At 34.9% G+C, this 20,140-nt stretch overlaps 2 protein-coding genes across 11 annotated transcripts in view; one reads left to right on the forward strand and one right to left on the reverse strand.

Moving 5' to 3' along the window:
- CLCC1 (chloride channel CLIC like 1) overlaps nucleotides 1-19,273 on the forward strand; it is a 35,875-nt gene extending 16,602 nt beyond the window's left edge. For 2 of the 7 annotated variants that reach the window (XR_011600234.1, XR_011600237.1), the window contains exons 11-15: nucleotides 262-525; nucleotides 3,275-3,359; nucleotides 13,058-13,119; nucleotides 14,652-14,814; nucleotides 18,675-19,273. Coding sequence is in view for 2 of the 7 variants with exons in the window: in XM_070941019.1 (XP_070797120.1) it covers nucleotides 262-525; nucleotides 3,275-3,359; nucleotides 13,058-13,113 (405 nt within the window). In the remaining 5 variants the exon portion in view is untranslated. Of the gene's footprint in view, nucleotides 1-261; nucleotides 526-2,256; nucleotides 2,532-3,274; nucleotides 3,360-13,057; nucleotides 13,120-14,651; nucleotides 14,891-16,851; nucleotides 16,922-18,674 lie in introns of those variants that run through there. The other 5 variants (XR_011600235.1, XR_011600236.1, XR_011600238.1 and 2 more) reach the window with 5 other exon arrangements.
- The window catches only part of GPSM2 (G protein signaling modulator 2), a 35,470-nt gene that overhangs the window by 717 nt on the left and 14,613 nt on the right, over nucleotides 1-20,140 (reverse strand). For 3 of the 4 annotated variants that reach the window (XM_070941017.1, XM_070941016.1, XM_070941014.1), the window contains 13 exons: nucleotides 18,032-18,253; nucleotides 16,840-16,975; nucleotides 15,750-15,892; nucleotides 15,150-15,273; nucleotides 13,969-14,084; nucleotides 12,473-12,628; nucleotides 11,536-11,644; nucleotides 11,156-11,285; nucleotides 9,689-9,759; nucleotides 8,500-8,673; nucleotides 6,857-7,010; nucleotides 6,515-6,732; nucleotides 3,922-4,472 (listed from right to left, as the gene is read on the reverse strand). In XM_070941017.1, the coding sequence (XP_070797118.1) occupies nucleotides 4,305-4,472; nucleotides 6,515-6,732; nucleotides 6,857-7,010; nucleotides 8,500-8,673; nucleotides 9,689-9,759; nucleotides 11,156-11,285; nucleotides 11,536-11,644; nucleotides 12,473-12,628; nucleotides 13,969-14,084; nucleotides 15,150-15,273; nucleotides 15,750-15,892; nucleotides 16,840-16,975; nucleotides 18,032-18,252 (1,920 nt within the window). In that variant the 5' untranslated portion in view covers nucleotide 18,253 and the 3' untranslated portion in view covers nucleotides 3,922-4,304. Of the gene's footprint in view, nucleotides 1-3,921; nucleotides 4,473-6,514; nucleotides 6,733-6,856; nucleotides 7,011-8,499; nucleotides 8,674-9,688; nucleotides 9,760-11,155; nucleotides 11,286-11,535; nucleotides 11,645-12,472; nucleotides 12,629-13,968; nucleotides 14,085-15,149; nucleotides 15,274-15,749; nucleotides 15,893-16,839; nucleotides 16,976-18,031; nucleotides 18,254-20,140 lie in introns of those variants that run through there. The other variant, XM_070941018.1, reaches the window with a different exon arrangement.

Genomic DNA, 20,140 nt, shown 5'->3' on the forward strand with positions numbered 1-20,140 from the left:
TTAAATTGGGTGTGTTTGTGCATTATATTTATCCACTAACCCAGGGGTCCCCAACCTCCTTGCCACGGCCTACTAACGGGCCATGGCCTATTCATAACTGGGCTGCATGAGCAGCAGGCTGGTGAACATGCACATGCGCATGCAGCTCAACTTGCTCAGGTTGAACTGTGTGCAAACCAATATGCCATTCACACAGCCCAGTTTCCCTCTCCCCCACAGCCAGGCCACGGGGCCCCTCACTGACAGTAGAATCTCTTACAGAATGAATTGAATCCTAAAGAAGAGAAGCAGGCTAATGATGAAATGGAGAAAACCAACACAGATTCAGACCTGGATAAAACAAACATTGTTGAACCTAGCCAAGTACCAAAGCATCCAGAAAGTAATGGAAATGAAACAAAACATAGCAGCAGTGAAGACGGGATTGTGAAACAAAATGTTCCAGAAGCCCCAGAATTTCAAGGGAAAGAGAAATGTGGATTGGAAGAATCCAGAGAGAGGATTATAGAAACCTTGAACCCATCTGTAAGTTTAAAATGGATTCACCCTTGTGTATCTTAAAGCCAATTTGGCCTCCCATAACAAAGAAATGGTAATGAGTAAATGTAGAATTGTTCCTGTGTGCCTAGAGTCTATTCCTACAGGGATAGGAAGACATGCATGGAAAGGCCAATAATTTTCATTTTTTTAAGAGTAAGAGGAATAGTTAGATTGTAAATTGTATAAATCTTTCATGAGAGAAAACAGTGAATACTTCTTTCCCCAATTTATATAGCTGTTCTCCAGATGTCTTTAATGATTCACTAGGAAAAGAAACAAATGGATCTGTTGACAAGTGCCATTTTTTTAAAAAAAAAATTATGTGCGTTGTAGTAGTTTACTCATAAAGAAAAAATAAATTCAATTTATTAATTAACTAGTCTAGGTAGAAATGCCATAGCAGTATTTTAACAATACTTCATGGACTGATTTCAGGCTCCAGTTGTGGAAGCAGGTGGTGCAATTCATTAAATAATAAATAACCATTCTCAGCTTCACTGCTTGATAACGAGAGTGGGGCTTTTTTCCAGTTTATACACTTTGGTGAGGCTTTTACTCCAGATAGTTAGGAAATACTTTAATGGGTGGGAAAGTGTTATTGGGGATTTGGGGGAGGGGGTGAAGGCAAATTGGCAGAAATTCGTTTTCTCCCCCTTTCAGCCACTGTCATCTTCCCCACTGTAGTGCAGTCTTATATGATTTAAGTATTTGCTTTGAAAAGGCAGTAGTGTTTTTGCTGCTCTCTGCACTTGGTTGTTACCAAACTAGGTATCATCAGTGCACAGATATTACCCTGTTTCTCCCAAAATAAGACATTCCCTGATAATAAGCCCAATTGGGCTTTTGAGCACAAGATAATAAGGCCAAGCACTTATTTCAGGGTTCAAAAAAATATAAGACAGGGTCTTATTTTCGGGGAAACACAGTGCCTAGTTTGGTAGTGAAACATCTGCAAGAAAACAACCAAGCTCAGTGAGCACCAAGGACAATTCAACCCTGAGCTACAAATATTCTCTTCTGCCAGTGCAGCACTTTTCTGGCAATAGCAATTGTTATGAAATTTATGGAAGTTATAGACAAGATGCTGTTTCATACCGTATGATGAAGCATGTGGGGAAGATTTCCAGGGCTTAAGGTGTTATTTGTTAATATACAATGACTTTCTGAATTTCTAGAAGAGTAGTTGGTAACTTAAAAAGTTGGGCAGTTACTTAGCCCTTCAGTGAGACTCACTTCTAATTAACGCTCCATAAAAATTTAGAGACTGACATTTTTAAATTGACATTTTAATAAAAAAAAAAATGTTGCGTAACACCCAACTGTATCTAACAAGGACTTCACATGTTTGGAGTATTTAACTATCTGTGTCATGTTTTTCTGGTTCAGTTTCCACTCCATTGCTTTCCCACTGGGAGGAAAAATAACCTCTCTACAAAGGACTTAAAATACATCTTAAGCAGGAAAGAGAAATTGTTGAAGGAGAAAGATCAGATTAGTATCTTACTAGCCCTGTTCTGTAATAAAAGATTTAAAAATAGAGGATGAAACAAACTCTTCAAAATTTTAGTATAGCCTTTTCCTCTCCTTTGGACTGTTGAGGGCAACAAATTCATATTGTGGATTAATGAATGTTTGACTCCCCAATGCAACAGAGGTTGTGGCTTGTAAAGATATTTGGCAGAAGGCTTTTAAATAATTGAAATCTTCTCCTTACAGGAACAGTATCAGAGGAACACTGCTTCCTGACAGACCTCTACCAGATAGAAGCCATTTTTTTAAAAAAAAAATATTTTTAATCAAAAAGAATTCATCATTCTGAAATGAGAAAATTATTCACTTTGTAACCCCAGGATTAATCAGAATGCTTTTCTTCTGACAGCTCCAAGGCATTTTGAAAGGATCTTATAGAATTATGTATTAAATGTATAAAACGTGCAAGAATCTTGTACATATGGCTTGACAGTGCAATAAAAGATTTACTATATATGGAACTTTAGTGTAATTCATACTGTGTTCATAAATAGGAACATTTCAATAGTTCATTTTAGTTACAATCCAAGAGCAATCGTAAAAATGAAATTGGACCATAAATTAGCTTAATCAAATTTAAGTTAGGCTTTGGGAAATAGTTGGGACTTACTATTAATAATTTCAGATTAATATTAAAAGAATCAAAAAATGTGTGTATGTGTTCTTGTGAATGTCCTAGTCCGTAGAATACAATTTAATGAATACAAATACTCGAAATATGGAGTACAACATGGTGTTCTACAGTAATGAAGACCACAGGTTAGAAATACTAAGAGGTAAGGAGCACTTGGAGGCTATAAATGAAGGGCTCAGTAAGACTTTCAGGGAAGTGCAAAACAGCCAATAGCCACATAGATGAAAGAACTGTTGAGTAGCCCTCTCCAGATAAGAGCCTCGGTGGTGCAGTGGCTAGAGTGCAGTACTACAGGCTACTTCTACTGATTGCCGGCTGCCTGCAATTTGGCAGTTCAAATTCCACCAGGCTCAAGGTTGACTCAGCCTTCCATCCTTCTGAGGTGGGTAAAATGAGGACCCAGATTATTGGGGGTAATATGCAGACTCTGTAAACCACTTAGAGCTGTAAAGCACTGTAAAGCGGTATATAAGTCGAAGTGCTATTGCTATAGAGAACAAGAAATTGCCCACATTTGCTCCAGAGCCACTCCTCATAAGGTGAATGCAGGACACCACTTTTTTTTTGCAGGTTTCGACTCCAGAAGACAAAAGGATCATTCAGCAAAGGGATTGGTCATCCTTCTTGCAACTGCACTGGACCCTTTTAAAGGATAGTAAGTTCACATGCCTCACTTCGTAAACCCTGAGAAATTACCTATTACTCATCTTAAAGTGGTAGGTAACGACAGCCGAGATTATAGGAAGCTTCCCATTATTCAGGATACTGCTTATAAGCACTATGTGCTTAGAGCTCAAAGCATTGTTAGAAGACCCCACACCCGCTTTACGGTCTGTTTTTGTTGCTCCCCTCTGGGAGGAGGTTTCAAAGTATTTCTAGCAGGACTACCAAATTCTGTAATAGCTTTATTCCCTATGCCATCCGTCTGATAAACTTGCAAGATTTGTTTTTCTCGCCATGTACATGTATTTATCGAACTAGACTGTTTTTGTGTCATATGTGGGTATATGCATAATTTTGTATTTATTTATTTTGTCATGTTTATGTAGTGTATATTGGAGGTGGTGACCTTTTGAGAGCTGTATGCAGCGAAATTTCATTTTAATGTATGCCAATTAGTATACATTCAAAGTGACAAAGTTATTCTAAGTCTTCTAGAGATCTTAAATGACAAGTTTGAAAAGTTATTGTTTTTTAAAAAAACCACCATAATACTGTTCATTTTAAAACCTTCTGTAATATGTAAAAGTTAGAAAACATTGAATTTATTTCTACAGTTTACATATTTTAGCAGAAAAAGTTGTCCTAAATTTGTGTCAAAAGTACCTTAAACACAGATTCCATTAATAAAGGAAAACAGTACATAAAGAGAAATTAACAGAAAAGCACAGAGTATGGAAATAAAACACTATACAGCTGACTTTAGAACCAGTATTCAATATCTGATTTTAAGCAGTGGTAGTAATGACTGTACCGTATTCTATGTACATATACTGAATATTTTCAATATATATATATTTCCCCTGAAGGCATTATATGTAAACTATCTGCTGCTGCTTTACATAATCATCCCTTATTCTTTCACATGAGCTTAGGTCCATTAGGTAGAACTTGGCCTCTTCAAATTAGATGGTGGAAAGACTCTCTGTTCATCCATTCTTTTCCCCTGCGATCTTAAAATAAGGCTGAAGAAATCTTCATCAGGAACAGTTGGCCCTTTTGGAATGTTTGGTGGTGGTTCACATCTCTGGTCATCTAATCGAGAGCCCTAAAAAAAGACCATATTAAAACCACTATTTTATTTTACAGTTTCAGTTAGTCTATTTTTCCATGGGAACCCTACTGGTATCTATTTCAAACCTGATGTCTTCCAATCATCCTGAACAGTTATTCCAACAGACTAGACGATTTTTATTTTAAATTTTAATATTCACTTGATGAACAAACAATTACATGTAGAAGAAAATCCAGAAGTCCATATAGGAAAGCGAAGAGGCTGGCATTGAAATGCTGCCTATCAGTCCTTACATACACCAAGTCACCTGCCCGCAAAGGGATCAAACCCTTCAACCTTAAGTTTCATAGCTGGATAGTAACTTACGATCAAAAGACTGCAGTCCTACACACTTACTGGGAAGATGGTCCACCAACTCAACAGTACCTATTTTTAAATCTGAATAGGATGCTCCAAGATACATTAATATACAGAACTCCCCAAAGCACTGCAGGTAATAAATTTCCTGCCAGACTGAGCATCCTGGAAAACAAATGGAGTGGTACTTGCTGCTTGAGGGGAGTGAAGCTACAACTGAAATAGTATCCAAGTAAGTTTTACTGGTAACTAAAAAATAAATCTAACGTTACTGGGTTGAATGGTAATCTGTTAAATTTTGGAATATGAATTATCCTCTATACCAATATCAAGTGCTCTTAAGTGCCTCTCCTTTATCCGTGTAAAATACATTATAGAAAAGATGAAAGTATCAAAGGCTGAGGAAACCCTAAATACTAGAGAAATATGAAGTACTTCTAAAAACAAGACTTTTGAAAGTTTTATGTTAAAACTACATAAATCTTTGCAAGTCACTGAGCACACAAGTGGGGATTTTGCATGCATCCATAGTGAGCACTTCAATTTTAAACTCATTTGTGTGCAGAAAGATAAGTCTGTTTCCTCTTGATAAATTTAGGTTTTTGTGCTAATGAGAGAAAAGAACAGGATTCCACATGCAGATAACAAAATACACTATAATGACTATACTCAATCTGTCAAACACTGAGCTATGTTTAATTTAGATTTAAAATTCACCTTTAAAAAACACTACAAAAACTTCATGATTCTGAAGAATTGCTTTGGACATTGCATGGCACATATATATATAACTTATTAAAGCAGCTTGACTTTTTTCAGGTTTCTATATTGCTTACTATGGTATGAATGAACAAAATTTTACCATTATTGTTTTTGCTCAAATAGCTCCCCCCCTCAAATTGGATATATATATATATATATATATATATATATATATATATATATATATATATATATATATATATATATATATATATATATACTTTCTATGCAGAAATAGTTTTAAATTTTACAATAGAAACTCAAGTTCATAGTTCACTATGATGCACATTCATTTCGCTGCATTGTTTATGGTTGCGCGATGCTTTAAGGACAAGTGCATCAAAATGTGCAGCTCTTAGCAGCAATTAATTACAATCATGCAACTGTTTTAATAAGTCAGAACAAGGCTGCGCTCGTACATCTAATGCATTTCTTCAACAGCCCAGTCCTGTTACCCTTAACATGGTTATTCAAACTTCCTATTGTAAACCTGTTGGCATATTACCACTTAACACTTAAATGCTTAACAGAAGGGTAATAGCTACCTAAAGTATCTCAGCAATTGTTTAACGCTTCAAAAGAGGCACAGATTTTTGACTTGCTTATTAATACATTGTGAAGTAGGAATATTATTTAGACCCCCATTACAATTTAAGATAACATCTAGGCTAAGAAGTTGGTTTTAATAAAATGAGGAATTGAAAAATTCAATCTACTCTTCTATTTTTGATCCCCTGCCAAACAGTTGAATTTAACATTATCAGATAAAATTGCTTAATTAGCATTAAAAAGATTTTAAATAAAATTATCATATCTTTTTTAAATACTTCCATATTTATTGATTGATTCAACTGACAAAAAATACCACGAGGAGACTCTATGAAACAACTACTTGCTTTAGAATGTCTTTTTAAGACTACATGCCACACAGAATATCCAATCAACCAAAAACTCACCTGGCATTTGATTAATATATCAAAGAAGTCATCATCTGGTTCGCTGTTCTTGCTGGCCATCAGGTGACTAAGGACTGACTGACTATTATGCTGATTAAGACGAAGACCAGGTAAATTACTGGCACTGGCTCGCTGATCATCTAAACGTCTACTCTGAGAACTAGCAAGCATATCTAAAAATTCATCTGTATGTGGAGAGAGCATTGAAGCAGAAAAGGCTGCAAAAAAAATTACAAAAAACATATGTAGAAGCAGTAAGAGGTGCAACAATATACTAGTTAAAGTGATATCTAATTTCATTTAAAGATGTGGCAATGTTGTATAGGCTTTATAATTAATTACATTTTTGCATAATTCTGGATGGTGTGGCGGAAGCAGTCACTGTCAGTCTGTTCCTGTCCTGGAAACAATATCTCTGATCATCCATTCGGTTGCTCTGAAATCGGCTCAACAAGTCAAAAAATCCTTCGTCTCCAGGAACTTCTAAGCTGCTTTTCTTAAAAATAAAAAAGTGCAAAAGTAAATACAAATAATACCAGCCATTTATGAAACAGTAAGAGAATTTTAAACTACGTAATTCAGATTAAGTATTATTATGGGAAAGAAGTGAAAAGGTCCAGTGAAGAAACATTAAAATTAGAATTCAAAAATGGATTTTAGAAATCATAGGATGTAGAATAGATTTGAACCCGGAAACATTTTTACTAGGCATGAAACCAGAGAACTTAAACAAATCTAATTGGTATCTCGCTCTCCACATCATCATTGCAGCCAGGATCGCGTTCGCGCAAGAATGGAAATCCAAAAATATCCCATCGGAGGCTACGTTAATTGCAAAGATCATGGACTGTGCAGAAGCAGACAAGCTTACTGGACTTTTGCGAGATAGACAAGAATCGGGGTTATATAGGAGCTGGGACAGATGGTATGCTTGGCTGCAAAAAAAGAAATCTTAAGAAGAACGAAAATATTAACCTTAATGTGAACGTGGGTAAATACTTCCAGGAGTACTGCATGACGATTGAGAATTTTTTTTCTGGTTAAACCTTTCTTTCTTTTGATGAATTAGCTTAATGGAAGTTTGTACTTTCTCCAGGCGAAAATTGATACTTTAAAACTCTATATGTATTATATTACTCTCTGCAATTCTATCCATATTATTATATTTTTTTCTGTATTTTTTAATAATTTTCAATAAAAAAATTTTTTTTAAAAAAAAGAAACATTAAAAATATTGGGGCTATGAAGTAAGTTTGATATAATGCTATCTCAACATAAAAGAGCATTTCAACTTAGTATCTCACTTGTAGATACAACTTTATCATCAAATATTCAATTCACACATACCAACAAAACTCATCCATTTTCCCTTCATTTCTAAATGTTTATTCATACATAAGTATTATTATTATTATTATTATTATTATTATTTTTTAAAAATTGATTTATATGCCACCCTTCTCCGGAGACTCAGGATGGCTTACAATGCGTTGAGCAATAGCCTTCATACTTTTGTATATTTTATACAAAGTCAGCTTATTGCCCCCACAAACTGGATCCTCATTTAACCTACCTTAGAAAGGATGGAAGGCTGAGTCAACCTTGAGGCTGGTGAGATTCGAATTTACAGTAATTGCAGACAGTTGGTGTTAATCACAATGCTTTCAGTCTGCAGAGCTATCAGGCCCCTGAACTTGTAGTCTTACAATTAGTCTGAGGTAATCTAAACATTAATTATATGCTCTGAATCAGTTACAATAGGAATGGCAAGTAAGGCTAGTAAATAAATAAGTATACATGAGAGTTTTCATTTTAAAACATTAGGCAAAGCAATAAAAAAACCTCATATTTCTAAAAATGTTTTCACAGTAAAGTATATATTTTATACTATATATAAAGTATATTTATAAATATAAAGTATATATTTTACATTACATAGAAAATAAAATACTGAAGTTTTAATATGTTTATTTCTCCACAAATACCTTCTGTGAATTTAGTCGATGGTCAATAGAGTTACTAGTATCCTGAAGAACTTTAGAAGAAGTAATATTTTTGTATTTTTTCCCTTTCAATCGATTTACAAAGTGCAGTTTTGCTGAAGGCTTGGGAACCAATGGTTTCTGTTTAGCTAGAATTTCGCTGTTCCAATCCTGAACCTAGGAAACAGGTAACAGTGTATACTTAAATATTTTCCAGAAAACAGTTTTTCACTATATGAAATGCAAGTTAATTTAATTTTTCCACCCAAACATGGCTAATTTATTCATGTTTACAAAACTAGTGCTTTAACCAACAATGCAAGTCAAATTTGACCATAATTGCAGGAAAAAAATCCTTATCAGCAAATTCTATATTTCCAAGGTGCTAATGCTTGGGGTCACATCAATGTACAGATTGTACACAGATACAATGGCCTTGTTCGCCTCAATTCTTTATATAGTTAATGTAATCCTTAAAATATTTTGCCTGTGAAATTTGGAAAGCTAAAGGTTTTTTGCAGGTCTCCCCTTCTTCTTGCTCTTTCAACATGCCTTTGGAATCTGAACAGTAGAATTCAGAGAGGGAGGGAGGGTATGAAAATGTCAAGGATTGGGTCAGGGATGACGCCTCAACCTCTTTAACCTCTTCCCACAAATGCTATGGACAAATGCTACTAAGGGCCCAGTGCATTTGTCAAATGACAAAAGATCTGAAAACCCAGCCAGCTCTCCCTCCCAAACTGAAAATGAAAGAAAAGAGAAACTACTTTTGGATAAGCTTGGAGGTAAAAAAAAAAAAAGAGAGAGAGAGAAAGAGCGAGCAATCTAGGGGTTGCAGGGAGAAGAAAAGGGGGGGAGTCCATTAAAAGGTCAACTCTAGATAAGAGTACCTAATTTTCTGTTTTCATGTATTATCATTTTGACTGGTAGCTTACTGCTGTAATTTAAATGAATATGTAAGAAATATGCCTTTATTATAGGAAGGAACTACTGGTTAGACACTGTCCAGGTTAGTTGACAAGATTTTTGCACCATTTAATAAATAAAATCCGTAAGGGATAATGCTCTTATGGTAGAAAATTTGTATACTTTCTTTCATACCTATATTATTACAAAATCAATGCATTCTTATCTGGATCCAATATTATGAAATATTTTTTTACAAAGCCACTTCCACTTAAAAGACACTAACCTTCTCAGGTGTTAGTTTCATAAGTTCCAATTTTTCCATACTATGGCGACGTCCTAACCTCTGTTTAGTGCCTAGAATTACAAAAATTTAAGTAATGGGTTACTTTGAAGAAATACACAAGGAACAACTTAATGCAGGGGTGTCAAACTCAAGGGCTGGGGGCCAAATCCAGACTGTGGGGTGCTTAGATCTGGCCCACGGGACTGCCCTGGAAACAGCTAGGATCAGCCTGCAGTGCCTCTGCCAGTGAAAACGGAGCTCGGGAGGGCTGCATGCGTTTCTCCCGAGCTCCGTTTTCGTTGGTAGAGGGTTGCAGGAGGCCATCGCAGCCGAAAACAGCTCAAGAGCCCGTTTTTGCTGGCATAGCGCTCAGGCTACTACAGGCGCCTACGACACGAGTGACTTTGAGCTGGCCACACCCATCCCAGCCTCCCATGGCCAAACACAACCCTGATGCGGCCCTCAGTGAAATCGAGAAAAAGTATGAAAGAAGAGCAGGTCATAAATAAGAAAAATTGCCATGAATCTGTTTCATAAGTGCCTGGCAGCACTTACGTGTATCTACTGTAAAATTTTCACTGAGCCTAAAAAATTTATTCCTGTTTGAGAGATAAGTGTATTTCTGTAATGCAGGCACTTGCAAAATAGGACTATTAAGGCCAAATGTCTGTGGGAAGATAAGATGTCCCAATGAATAATACAGAAGAGTTTTGAGGAATAGCTGAGATAAGTCAAAGATAAGAAAAAAAATTGAGAAAAAAAGATTAAATAATAAAGCAAAATGACAATTAGCTCAAGAATAAAATGTGCTAAAAATGGGGGAGTTAAAAAGACAATGAACACAATGGCACAGCTAATATGATATGCACAGGAAGCAAGATTCTCAATAAACTTTAAAAACTCTACAACAGGGTTGTCAAACTCAAGGCCTGGGGGCCAGATCCAGCCCTTGGGGGGCTTAGATCTGGCCGCGAGGCTGCCCTGGAAACAGCAAAGGACCAGCCCGCGGTGCCTCTGCCAGCAAAACAGAGCATGGGAGAGCTGCAGGCGGCCCTCCCAAGCTCTGTTTTCGCTGGCAGAGGATTGCAAGATGCTGTCGCAGCTCACGAGGCTGCGGGTGGCCCCCCCGAGCTGTGTTTTCAGTGGCAGAGGGTTGCAGGAAGCTGTCATAGCCATAAATGGAGCTCAGGAGCCCATTTTCACTGACAGAGCGCTTGGGCCACCACAGGTGCCCCCAACACGAGTGACATTGATCATGCCCATCCTGGCCACACCCACCCTGGACCCCCCAAGGTCAAACACAACCCTGATGCAGCCCTCAATGTAATCGAGTTTGACACCTCTGCTCTACAATGTTTTGAATGTAGTTCTTTGCAGGTGCGTTTCACATTTTGGTAATCATACAGAAAATAATAAAGAACTGAAGGTTAATAAAGAAGAATACTAAAATTTATTGGGCATATTTACCATTCAAGTTATAATCTGGAATCTGATTTTCAGTCATCATTGAGTTGTTTGTGCTGAAACTAAGACCAAGTACCATTTGAAGATCTGAGAGATTAAGTTTAGCTGTTAATTCTCCAGTTTTATCTCCAACCTGCAATCAAAGATATTACATGTTTTATGTAAATGATTTTATTTATTTAAAATATGTGAATCACACTTATCATTCTGAAACTATCTTAGAATGGCTTACAAAATATAAAACCAAAACAATCCCTGCCCTCAAGCTTTCAGTCTGTTTTTCCTTAATTTTATTCAGTCTATTTATTCCAATTACATACAGTACATACACTGTTTTATTTGAAAAATGCACACAACCAAGAATTAAGAATATGTGCACATACCTCTCTTGAAATATCTAAGTGCTTTTCTGCATAATGCATAGCTTGATCATGGTTCCCCAAAGCTGTGCATGCATTCCCTAAACTCCAGCATGCTCTTCCTTCACCAATTCTGGAACACAGTTCAATAATATATATATCAAATACTCTATTTAAAAATAAAAGAGAGCTTTTAAATACATGTAAATATATAAATGATTTTAAATAGATATGTACAGTTGAAGACCTTAATCATAGTCTCCAAACTCATTCTAAGAATTTATTGTTGGATTTAATCTTTAACAGAAGAAAAACAAATATATGTAAGGTACATTAATTTTAATTTATCATATTAACTATAATTTACTCTAATTACATTTATCAAAATCAGATTGATTTGTTTTGCCTGTCTCAATGTAAAGTCTTAAAATGTCTTTTAAAATTATAGCAATATTTGAATTAACAAATTGCTGGGCAACTACAAAGCTTAAGATATAAAAAGCACACTAAGCACAGAATACATATTTATTAATTATTGGAATATTTTAAAAATTAAACATCACATTACTTACTATCTTCCCTAGTTCAAAAATGCTTCATTTTCTGTTGAAAAAAGCTTTCCAAAAAAGTTTATAATGGAGAAATTTTAAAAGATCTGGCAGATCACTTCCATATTAGTGCCAAAAAAGTTGCGCAGTTGAGATCATATAAGAATAATCCTTGATTCCACTTGGTACCCAAATGCCAATAGAAAACCTCAAATCTTTGATTTGTGCTCCAAAAAACTAACATAGGAGCAAACTCCTCCAATAACAGACAGAATATCTTTATTATTGCAATTAATACTACAATCCTCTATTAAAACATTTAGCATGGAGACTCTGTCTATACAAATAAAGCAATATTTTCTAGAGAGAACAAAAACTGTATTACTATATAGCAATTAATTTAAAACTCTTACCTGTCATTTAGTTCTTCAGCAATTGCTAAGTGTTTCAGATGATAATCTATGGCCTTCTCATAATCCTGAAGTAAGGTATAGGTATTTCCAAGGCTGTAACACGCCTGTGCTTCCACAGCCCTATCTTTAAGCTGCCTTGCAAGCTGTAATGTTTTCCTAAATGACAAACAGATACAATGTTTACTTATACGATTCAAATCACCATAGTCAATGTATCAGAATACAGTAATGTACAGAAATGAGATTTACTAGATCAATTATAAAATTCAATGCAATATATACCACTGCTCTTTAAATAAACTGGAAAAATATTTTAAAAATTAAACAAATTATCCTTTTCTAATTGGTATATATTATGGCATACATTAATACTGAAAATGTTTTGCTGTCATTTACCTATTTGTCAACCAATTAATGTGATAAATAATAATCAGTGGAATATGTGGAAGTGACAGTAATCAGCATGTCAGGAAAGCTAGACAATCATTATGGGCATTTATAATATTTCTTTTTGCTATTATTCAATTTTCTCAATTATCCAGTATGCATCAGCAATAATCTCTCTTTTTTCTGTTTTTTTTAAAGCCAGCTTGAATAACCAGTATTTCCCTTTCCAAGAAGTCTCTATCTGCACTGAATGATCCCAAGTAAGATACTTAATGTGCTATAATTCCTAGCCTTATAAATTAAATCAAGTTACATTGCTAAGGAATATAAATTAAATACCACACAGAGTAATCAGATGCAAATAAAAAATAATGGTACTTTTGCAGAATTACCAGGGAGAAAATTTTGCAGATATCTACCATCTAAAGTTCTCAGAGTGTTTATATAACCAGATGAGGGTTTTTTTTGTTTTTGTTTTTTGTTTCCAATCAGCTAAAGAAGCTCTGTTTCAAATGCCATTAGCACTGAAAAACAAATTTAAACATCATGTCTTAATCTCTGGGATAGGATTTACGTCGTATTTTATTTTCAATAAAAGCTATATTCTGTTTTATGTATAAAATAGCAGTGGTGTTTAGTGCCATTTTGTACATGCTTTTGTAGGAGTGAGCCTTATTGCATTCAGTGAATCAATTTAGGCCTAACTGTGGCAATTCTTTCTGTCTCTGGGAAGAAACTCAGATAAGATGGTTCAAGTATACTGCATGTTCATAGCTCAAATACAGGAAAAGCCTAACTATTCAAATAGATATTCTATCAGCTTTAGTATTTTATATTTATAACATATTTTATAGAATTATGACTGGATAAAGTTGCATTTATTTTCTTACATATCAAATTTAAGCAATAATGTTTTATGAAAATAAAATGATGAAAACAAATGTAGCCAAGAACAGTTAAAGACAACAAATAAGTATTATTTTGAAATAGCTAATGCTAATGAAATTATACATATTTCAGAATGAAAACTTAAAAGATCTGATTTTAAGACTTCAGTAAATCAGAGTAAATGTATTAATAAAATAATATAAAACAATACTCAAACTAACTTATAATATTCAGCAGCAGTTTCAAATTCTCCCAGGAAAATATAGGCATTTCCAAGATTACTGTAGGCTCTTCTTTCTGCAGCTCTATCACCAAATTCTTTTGCAATCAAAAGGCGCTGGAAAAGAATTAGCCTGTTAATTATTGTAACAATGCTCAATGTTATTGCCAGAATAAATCACGAAAGGAATACTAAGATTCACTCTTTTTCCCTTTCTAAAACATATTTTTACAGGGAGTCCTCGAATTACTACTATAAAGGATTCTGCCCATCACGGTTGTAAATTGTGACTGTTGTAAACTAAGGTTAGGCATGTGACTGACCTGATTTTAGGACCTTTTTTCACAGCAGTTGTTAAGCAACACTGCACTTCTTAAGCAAACCAATTCTTTGCCATGGGTTTTTTTGCAAAAAAAACGGAAGTAAATGCTGGTTTTCAGCAAAAGCATCATAAAATGCAGTCATGCGACACTGCAAACAGATGTAAATGAGTCCTGGTTGCCAAGTGCCAAAAATTCAGTCATGTGACTGCAAGGGGAGGGGACAACCACTGGAACTTCAATTCAATTCCTAAGTAGCTTCCCAGTAGGTCTATCGCAACTTCAAACAATCACTAAGCAATTAGTTGTAAGTCAAGAATTACTATATACAGAAAGTAATTTTAAAGTCCTCTGTCTCCAAAAGCAGGCTGGAAGGCAACAACGTTCCATGTTTCATTGTACACTCTGTGACGCAACATGATGTCATGCTGGCCATATGACCGTGGAAACATCTCCAGGCAATGATGGCTCTTTGGTTTAAGAAATTGAGATGAGCACCACCCCTCAAGTCGGTCATGACTAGTGAGGTAAAACCCACGGGAACACCTTTACCTGTCTTCAACAGTTCATAGTAGTATCTGTTTTTCAGCCCAATAATGCACTTTAAAATATCACATGCATAATAAATCTATATCAGATAATCTCCTGATTACTATTTAAAAAGAGTACATTTTAGCTTTTTTTTATAAATATTATAGATATTTCCTTGAATATCCATCTTTCTATATATATTTCATATGAGAAACCAAGGAAACAATAGTATATGCTTCACTAGCTTTATCCAAATGCAGTAAATGTACTTTTTAAACAAATAATATAAACTACAACGAACCAGCACACACCAACATGCACTCTCTTATACCTGTTCATGGGCAGTAACAGCACTTCGGAAGTTGCCCAGAAGATAATGTGTATTTCCCAAGTTTCCATAGGCACGTCCTTGGGCAGCTCTATCCCCCAATTCTGTTACAATTGTCAAGTTTTCCCTATTTAATATTCAAAGTTTTAAAAAACAAATTAATAGGTTTATAATGGAAGAAATGTACAAGTAACATTATGAAAAATAATTTTTGCTAATTCAAAAGAAAACATTTTATGAAGATTGATTTAATGTTCATTATATATTACTATTTGCCATCCTCTTAAGATGATGTCCTTAAATCACCTGTGATTTCACATGCTATAAATTATAGTAACAATATTGATGGCTGCTGTCCAATAGTTCTTACTTTTCCTTCTTAGACATTCATCTTATTTAAGTCACTACTACAGAAAAAATAGAATTGAAATTTTAAATTATACTTAGTTGTATCTAAATTTTATCTCTTCCAATTTTTATGCATTAACATCATAAAAGTGGCTTTAAAAGAATTAAAATAACACATTTTAATGTATTATAAAAAGGATGATTAAAAACTGTATCCACTTTGAAACATTAATCCATTACTAAAGCTTTTCTTACTGATAATAATCTGCAGCTTTCCTCAAGGCAGTTTTAACATCATCTGGAAATTCCCCTGGATCATGGGTACCTGCACAGGCAACACTTTTACCTTTGGAGTGATACACGTTTCCAAGATTATACAAAGCTCTTGCTTCTCCCACCTATAAATACAAATAAAATATTTTCTTAAAGGTTCTTATGCTATATAGCCATGATGGTGAACCTATGGCACACGTGCCGGAAGTGGCATGCAGAGCCATCTCTCTGGACATGTGAGCCATCATCCGTTGCTCTTCCGGGTTTCGGCGCACCAGCCAGCTGGTCTTCACACACATGGGACCAGCGGAAACTTGAAGAGCAGCCGCCTAGTGCACATGTGCACGCCGGGCGGCTGCTCTTCCAGTTTCCAGCACACACACATGCGCACTCCCATTTCAGAACTCGGTGCCGAAAAGGTTCACCAACACTGCTATATAGCTACTCACTTAATTGAACAGAAAAAACTCTTATTTCCTGTTGTAAGAAATCAAGTGGTCATGTAATCATCACCTTTTGCGATCTTCTGACAAACTAAGTTAATGGGGAAGTCAGATTCACTTAACATTTACGTTATTAACAACCCCAATGATTCTTTAACAGCTATGACAAGAAAAGTCATAAAATGGGGCAAAAGTCACTTAATAACACTCTTTCTCAGAAAGGAAATTTTGGGTTCAATTGGGGTTTTAAGTCAAGGGCTTACATTTTTACTATTATATACTATCCCCACACTATCCTCTGTTCACATCTTACATATTTATGAGTTTTGTATTATGTCAAAGAACAATATTTTCTCCAAAGCCTGTTCATTTTCCAAAAGATACTTCTTGATCTCCACAATACTACTGCAGGAAGAAAGATAGCAAGAATATCTTCTGATTTATTTTTTTAGTTTGGGTCAGTGAGACAAGATCTAAAGATACCATCACAACCAAATAATAAGCTTGAAGAACTTTATCAAAACAGTATTATTCTATTGCTGATATCAGGTTCATCCTAAATTTGTAACAGTATTCAAAGAATACACAGTGTTTTTTCTTCCAATATTGATTGTAGTGATTTTTCTTACCTTATCACCTAGATCTCTTGAAATATCAAGGTGCCTCTGACAGCAAACAATTGCTTCTTCAAAATTCCCAAGGACCTTTAAGGTATTTCCCAAGTTGCCACTAGCTTTAGCTTCTCCTAGTTGATCCCCAATTGTTCTGAAAATTGAACATTTAGTCAGTCCTCCTGCTTTTCTGTTAAAAGTCAGCTCAATCTTGAGTAGCAGAAACATTTTTATTAAACTTGGCAGCAAGTTTAATAAAGTGGCAGCAACTATACACTTATACTTAAACATTTTTACCCCCAGTCTTAATTATCCTAACTCAGTATAATCATTATTTATTTTTTTTAGTTCATTTTTTCTGACACAGATCTTCAAATCTACCAGTATTCCCAACTAATGTATAATCATTAGAAAAGATAAAAAGGGTAAAACAACACCTTGTGATCCATATTGGGAAAAGAATATATTCCATATACACATGAGTGCAAATGAATGTGTTTGGACATATTTTATATGTTTGGCTAAACTGTACTTCACACTTATAAGCATAACATTATACCGTGGATATACTATGTTCCAGATAAAAATATCTGGAATTTATTTTAGAAGTCAGAGGATCAGATACCCAATTATATAGTGTAAAATATATTTTAAAAGTAATGTAATGTTATTTACAGGTTTAATTCCTGTATGTCATTTCTTGTGAATATAATATGCCTAAGATAAATTACACATCATTGTCCTGAAGTATAAAACTTTCTTATCTATTATTCTGAGTGGTTCACTTCATGACTAAGATAATCTGCCCTATCCAACAGCTAAGTCTTATGAGATGGAGCAATTTTGAGCAATATTTAATTGAACAAATTTTTAATCATTATCACAAAAAGTGATAATATCTAGATAAAGTATAACTTTATAGCGGTTGGAAAAAATACGAGGCTATTATTATGGGAAGAAGGAACAATGAGTATTAAGGTTGGCTTGGAGAAGTTACATAGTCCTAAAATGGAAGGATGTGTAAGAAAGAAATTCAAAATACTGTAACCCCACCTTGACTAGGCTTAGTGTAAGACAGGAAAAGGCTTTCAAGAGTTTGTCATTCCACTTTACTACAATAAAGAGTATTACTGATATCCATGCTGTGATTGTTTCTTGAACTCGCCCATCTTGAAGGGCTGACATAAAGGTACCAAAATCTTGCATTTACCTTGCAAGAGTTAAATCATGATGATGATATTCCAAAGCTTTTGCGTATTCATGCAAGTAGAAATAGGCATTGCCCAACTGGCTATAAATAGCACTGAGTGTTTTTAAGTCTTCTGTTCCAACCTGAACTGCAGCTTCAAAGAAAGATACCCCAGCTTGACAATCCCCTGCTTTACATAAACGTTCCCCTTCCAAGGCAAGCTCCAGGCATGATGCTTCCATTCTATAAATATGAAACGTAACAAAATTTGTGTTTTAAAATAATGATTATTTCCTCTAGTAGTCATTGAAGCAAAATAGAAACATATTAATTTATTTCAAATACTTATTGAATTCCAAGTACTTACTGAAGCATTCATTTTTGCATCACAAGTTTAAAATATATTCTTATTAGTCCCAGTTAGAAAAGGAGGAAGGCCATTGGGTATTGGCAGTAGGTAGTAACTAATGAGAGGGTAAGTGTGCTGGTGGAATACTGTATGTAGTATTGAGTTATCAACAGCAACACAGGTAGTCCTCAAGTAATGACCACTTTTTCAGCAACCATTCCAAGTTAATGACAGTGCTGAATGAGTGATATTTATGACTAGTCCTTGAAATTCTATGCCTCACGGTTACATGATCATGATTTTTTTCATTCCCAGGAACTTCTACAAGCAGGAAATTTTCCCAGAAATGGATCTTCAAATCTACCAGAATGGTAGGGAAGCTGGCAGGAAATTGCTCTCTCTCCTGCTTTTTTGCCCATCCACACTCCATAGCATCTATCCACTGCAGCCCACCTTCCCATGGCACCCACCCATTCTTCGGAGTACCTTCTAGAAGTGGCCCTTTGCACACCCACTGGCATGGCACTCCTGCCTCTTCCCATTTATCAATCTTTGCAGTCCTGGGACTACAGTAACAACCAGGACTGCTGGGATTGCTGTCACTCATTAATTACAGTAGTCACATGATCTCACAGTTTATGACCGCATTGCTAAGCAACGCAAATTTCAATCTCAATGGCCATTGTAACCAAGAACTACCTGTAATAATGGCATTTAAGGGGCTTTCTTGGTTCTTATTTTCCTGGTCTCCATTCTCCTCTTTGCCTGGTTTGAAATGCTATATAGGATTATAAGCAAATTTGAGCAGAATTAAAAATCTGGAATGGTAGTACTTAAGCAACTTTTGGAGATAGACTGCACCATGCACAGGATCCAGCCATTAAAGCTTCTCTTCAACCATCTTTCTACTTGTAATAATAAAAATGCCAGCATCTGGCTTACTGTGCAACCAACCATATCTTTTTTTTTTTTAAAAAAAGAACACTGATAAATTATCACATAGTATGATGCAACATGTAATTATCCTGCGCATATTCTGAATAAGATAATCATCGCTCCCTATTTTCCTAATGCCCTATGAACTTTTATAAAAATAATCTTTCATATCAACTATTTAATGTGCAAACAAATACCATAACTATATTAATGTTTTTCAATCTTAAACTGCCTTTTATTTTTTTAACCACCATGAAACATATCAAATAGTGTATGAAGCTACTATTTCTACTTTAGTATAATACAAAGAATTTGTTGAATTAAAGATGACATAAATGTACATATAAAATTAGCACAATCATTTAAAGGAAAAGCTATAAGGAAGTCATACATAACTGAGAAATTAGGGCATATATAATATACATATAACTATGTTTCAAATGCTCACTTGTAGAAAGAAAATCATTCTGAACAGAAGGTCTACTTCCTCAGTATTTTGATAAGTTTTTGATAAAATCACAATTAGAGATCACATATAAAATGAAATTACTGAAGGAATACTATACCTCTTAGCTTTCGACATTCCGCAGCCTAAGCACATCGATATGACAGACATTCTTAGTTTGTGCAGGAAAAGTAAAATTTATATTTTGCCCCTGAAGTGTCCCAGTTTGCCTACCTATAACATACCTATAGCATTTCTCAGAAACAGCCAACAGGTATTTTCTTCTATTTTATTAAAATGATATAACAAAATTGACTATAGCACTGTTATAATTGCAATAACAAAAGATTTAATCCTCTAGTAGGGTAATGTTAACTAATCCTCTCCTCTCCAGAGAGGT

The sequence above is a fragment of the Pituophis catenifer genome, unplaced genomic scaffold (assembly GCF_029215685.1).
Source record: "Pituophis catenifer annectens isolate HBS135680 unplaced genomic scaffold, rPitCat1.0.hap2 SCAF_3, whole genome shotgun sequence".
In the NCBI taxonomy this organism is placed as follows: domain Eukaryota; kingdom Metazoa; phylum Chordata; class Lepidosauria; order Squamata; family Colubridae; genus Pituophis; species Pituophis catenifer.